General features: G+C 37.0%; 1 protein-coding gene across 1 annotated transcript; it reads left to right on the top strand.

The window, feature by feature from the left end:
• The first annotated feature begins 735 nt into the window (after window positions 1–735).
• Window positions 736–2,973, top strand: LOC143556525 (uncharacterized). Its single transcript, XM_077045818.1, has 3 exons — window positions 736–838; window positions 903–1,297; window positions 1,640–2,973. The coding sequence occupies exons 1-3, from the start codon at window positions 782–784 to the stop codon at window positions 2,790–2,792; spliced, it is 1,605 nt and encodes a 534-aa protein (XP_076901933.1). The 5' UTR covers window positions 736–781; the 3' UTR covers window positions 2,793–2,973.
• The last annotated feature ends 750 nt before the right edge of the window (window positions 2,974–3,723 follow it).

The following is a 3,723-nucleotide window of genomic DNA, read 5'->3' as shown; positions in this document are numbered from 1 at the left end:
ATAATGTTTTTTTAGTACTTTAATTTTTTTTAGATATTAATGTGTTTTTTTAATTAATGTGTGTTTTTTTAAATAATTTATGAGTTTTTTTAATAATACGTTTTTTTAATACATTTATAAAAAAATTAAAAAAAAACCGCTCGCGCCCCCTCTCGCGCCCCTCCACACCAGGGCCCGGGGCGTGAGCACCACAACCAACACCCATCTTATCAAGTTTCTCTCTCTGCCACACATCACAATATTATTGGCTGGCGCCCCCACTCGCGCCCCCCACACCCCTCAGCCTGAGTTAATTTGATATATTTGACCGTAATAAATACATGAATAGTATACTCATTAAAACTATGATCCCTTTAACCGTCAATCCGTCATGATTAATACCCTTATATGATTACTACAGTCATAAAGGATTAAACATATATTATTTCAATACGTTACTAACACTTGAGGTACAAGTAGTTTTAAGTTTTAACAACATGTTTAATAAAAACATTTTCAAGACCATTTTAAAGAAAAATATTAAATGCACTAGAGCCCAAAAACTTAAATTCCACATAAATGATTTAATAAACAAAGTATTAAAATAACATGATATTTAATTGTGTTTCACTAAAACATACATGCATAATTAAATAAGTTGCCAGCAATGAAACACAAGGATGAAAGGTTTGTCTGAAGTCAAAGCTGGCACTTGTTCTTCATTTAAACCCCCTTTCTCTCTCTCACACACACATATCATCTCTCTCTTTCATCTTCATTTTCTCTCTAAAATGCAGTAACAATGGTGGTGTCTCATGGATGCATTGAGAAAAAGCAGTGGTGGCTCACCAACAAACAGGTATTAATATTAATATTCAGTTTTCAATTTAAAAACTCTGTTTCTGATCCAAATGTGTTTTCAGATTGTTGATATGTATGTGAAAGATGCGAGAACGTTGATTGATTCTGGAGAACATAGCAACATTGCATCGGCGATTAACTTGCTTGATGCAGCCTTAGCTTTATCTTCGAGGTGTGAGGCGGCTATGGAGTTGAAAGCTACGGCTCTGCTTCATCTCAGAAGGTTTAAAGAAGTAGCGGATATGCTTCAGGATTACATTCCGAGCCTCAAAATGATATCAGATAATTCATCGTCTTCGTTTGATAATTATTCAAGAGAACGAGTTAAGCTTTTGTCCGCATATGCAGATTCGGACACACGATCCGAGCAATCGTGTATGTGTTTCTCTGTTTCCGATTTGAAGAAGAAAGTTATGGCAGGTCTTGTTAAAAATCGTAACAGAGAAGGTGAATGGAGGTATTGATTTGTTTTCTTTTTCGTGTTTCTTTTGCTTAAATTGCTTCAAAATTAGGTTAAAATCAATCGATTGATTGTTCGATGATATTTGTTTGTTAAATAAACAATTCTGAATCAAGTTCAGGTCCGTGTAAATGCTCTCTAGTGATTAAGATGAATTGACTAGTTTCAACTTAGCCTCAAATTATATAAATTAAGGTTGTCAGTATAACAAACTAGTAGTCTACCTGTCCGTTGGACAGGAACATCAACGCAGGAATGTCACGACTACATTCATTAACATATTTCACTTTTTGTCACCAAATTGCGTTGCGAATTCTAATCGAGTTTTTTACTATTCAGGTACTTGATTCTAGGTCAAGCATGTTGTCATTTAGGATTATTGGAGGACGCAATGGCTCTATTACAGACCGGAAAGCGTCTCGCCTCCGCCGCATTCCGCCGCGAAAGCGTTTGCTGGTCGGACGATAGTTTCACCTTCTCCGGAAACCAGCAACAAACAGCCTCCGAGAGCATCTGTCACCTAGTCAGTTACATCAAGCTCCTCCTCCGCCGCAAAGCCGCCGCAATCGCCGCTGCAGAAGCCGGTCTACACACCGAATCAATACGCCATTTCTCCAAAATCGTTGACCGCCGCCGCAGCATTCCTCAAAACTTCCTCGCCGAATGCTACATGCAGCGCGCTGCCGCGTTCAAATCCGCTGGCCGAATAGCTGAAGCCATTGGGGATTGTAACCGGACGTTATCGTTAGATCCGTCATGTGTTGAAGCCTTGCATACCAGAGCTTTATTATTCGAAACGATTAATTGTCTCACTGACTCACTTCATGATCTCGAGCACTTGAAGCTATTACACAACTCAATCCTCCGCGACCGGAAACTCCCCGGTCCGGCGTGGAAACGTCAAACCGTTGGTTACAACGAAATTCCCGCGAAACTCCGGTCAATTTCAACCAAAATTGAGAACCTAAAACAAAGAGTTGCTTCTGGTGAAATTGGAAGCGTTGATTATTACGCGTTATTCGGATTAAGAAGAGGTTGTTCACAATCTGAATTAGAACGATCGCACTTGTTACTAACTCTTCGTCACAAACCGGATAAATTTATCAATTTCATCGACCGGTGTGAGTTTTCGGACGATGGTGATGTGGACTCGGTTAAAGAGCGAGCACGAATGTCCGGTTTGTTGTTGTTCAGATTGATTCAGAGAGGGTACACTAGTCTGATGAGAATAGTGTTGGATGAACAAGCATTGGATAAACAAAGGAAAATGATGAAACATGATGAACATGTTCATCAACAAATATCATCTAAATCAGTTGAAATAGTGACAATGAGAAATAATAATAATAACAATAATAAAGGAAATGAAGGTGAGAAGAAAAATGCGTTTAAAGGGGTGTTTTGTAGAGATCTTTCGGTTGTGGGGAATCTGTTGTCGCAAACCGGGTTTAATCGTCCGATTCAGGTGAAATATGAAGGTTTAAGTTGTTAGATGATCGGAAAATAAGGTGAACAAATGTATGGTGGTGGTGGTGGTGGTTTACGGTGGGGAAAGGTTCCAATTTTGTCAGTAATTGTGGTTGTTTTCTAAGTTAATTTTATTATGTTGTGGTGGTGTGGTACGTGTACAAAGTTATATATTTCGGCAGCAGAAATTCACCATCAATCATAGGTCTTGGAAACAAGATTCTCTTTTCCCGTGCAAAACTTTAATTTCATTTTCTTAAAAAGTTGAAATAGTCAGTGAAAATATGAGAATTTTATAACAATACAAACATAATGTTTAATAACTTATCAAAGGTAAGAACATTGTTTTTGACACTTCATAACTGTAGGTTGTCATGACACTGGAAAATAACGGGCTATGCGTCCAGTTTATTGCTTGCTATAAAACGAGTTGCATTCTCTTATCGTTTTGAGAAATGTATCTTCGAGGTTTGGATATTACTCAACGTTTTTACCACTGCAGTGGACACATGTAGTAGATATTAGTGGGAGAATGTATGGGGGCCAAATGTACGCCTTAAACTAGCTAAAAACTACCAAACAATATTCAACATAATAAAAAGAGTATGGACTGTAGTTCTCATGCCTGAATGTATGTTATGTCACGATTACGTTTATTTTTTTCTTACTTATTAACAATGCATTAATAAAGAATGTTAGTTTTGTAGTTTTCTTATAAATATATACTTCTGATGGCCAAATATAAAAATATGTATAGGTAAAAGATCCAATTAAATAGTATCTTGTTATAAAGAGTTAAGTGTCATTTTAGTACTTGTGGTTTGACCAACTACACAACTTTAATACCGATTCTTTATTTTGTGCAAATAACTACCTCAGTTTAAAAAAACATGCATTTTTAGTACTTTTTTCTAACTCCGTCTATTTTTTCCGTTAAGTTAGGGATAATTTGGTAA

Source organism: Bidens hawaiensis, unplaced genomic scaffold, assembly GCF_021521415.1.
Source record: "Bidens hawaiensis isolate Kalapana, Puna unplaced genomic scaffold, B.hawaiensis_p1.1 tig00018610_1, whole genome shotgun sequence".
Lineage (NCBI taxonomy): Eukaryota > Viridiplantae > Streptophyta > Magnoliopsida > Asterales > Asteraceae > Bidens > Bidens hawaiensis.
This window is presented reverse-complemented; position numbering and strand designations above follow the sequence as displayed.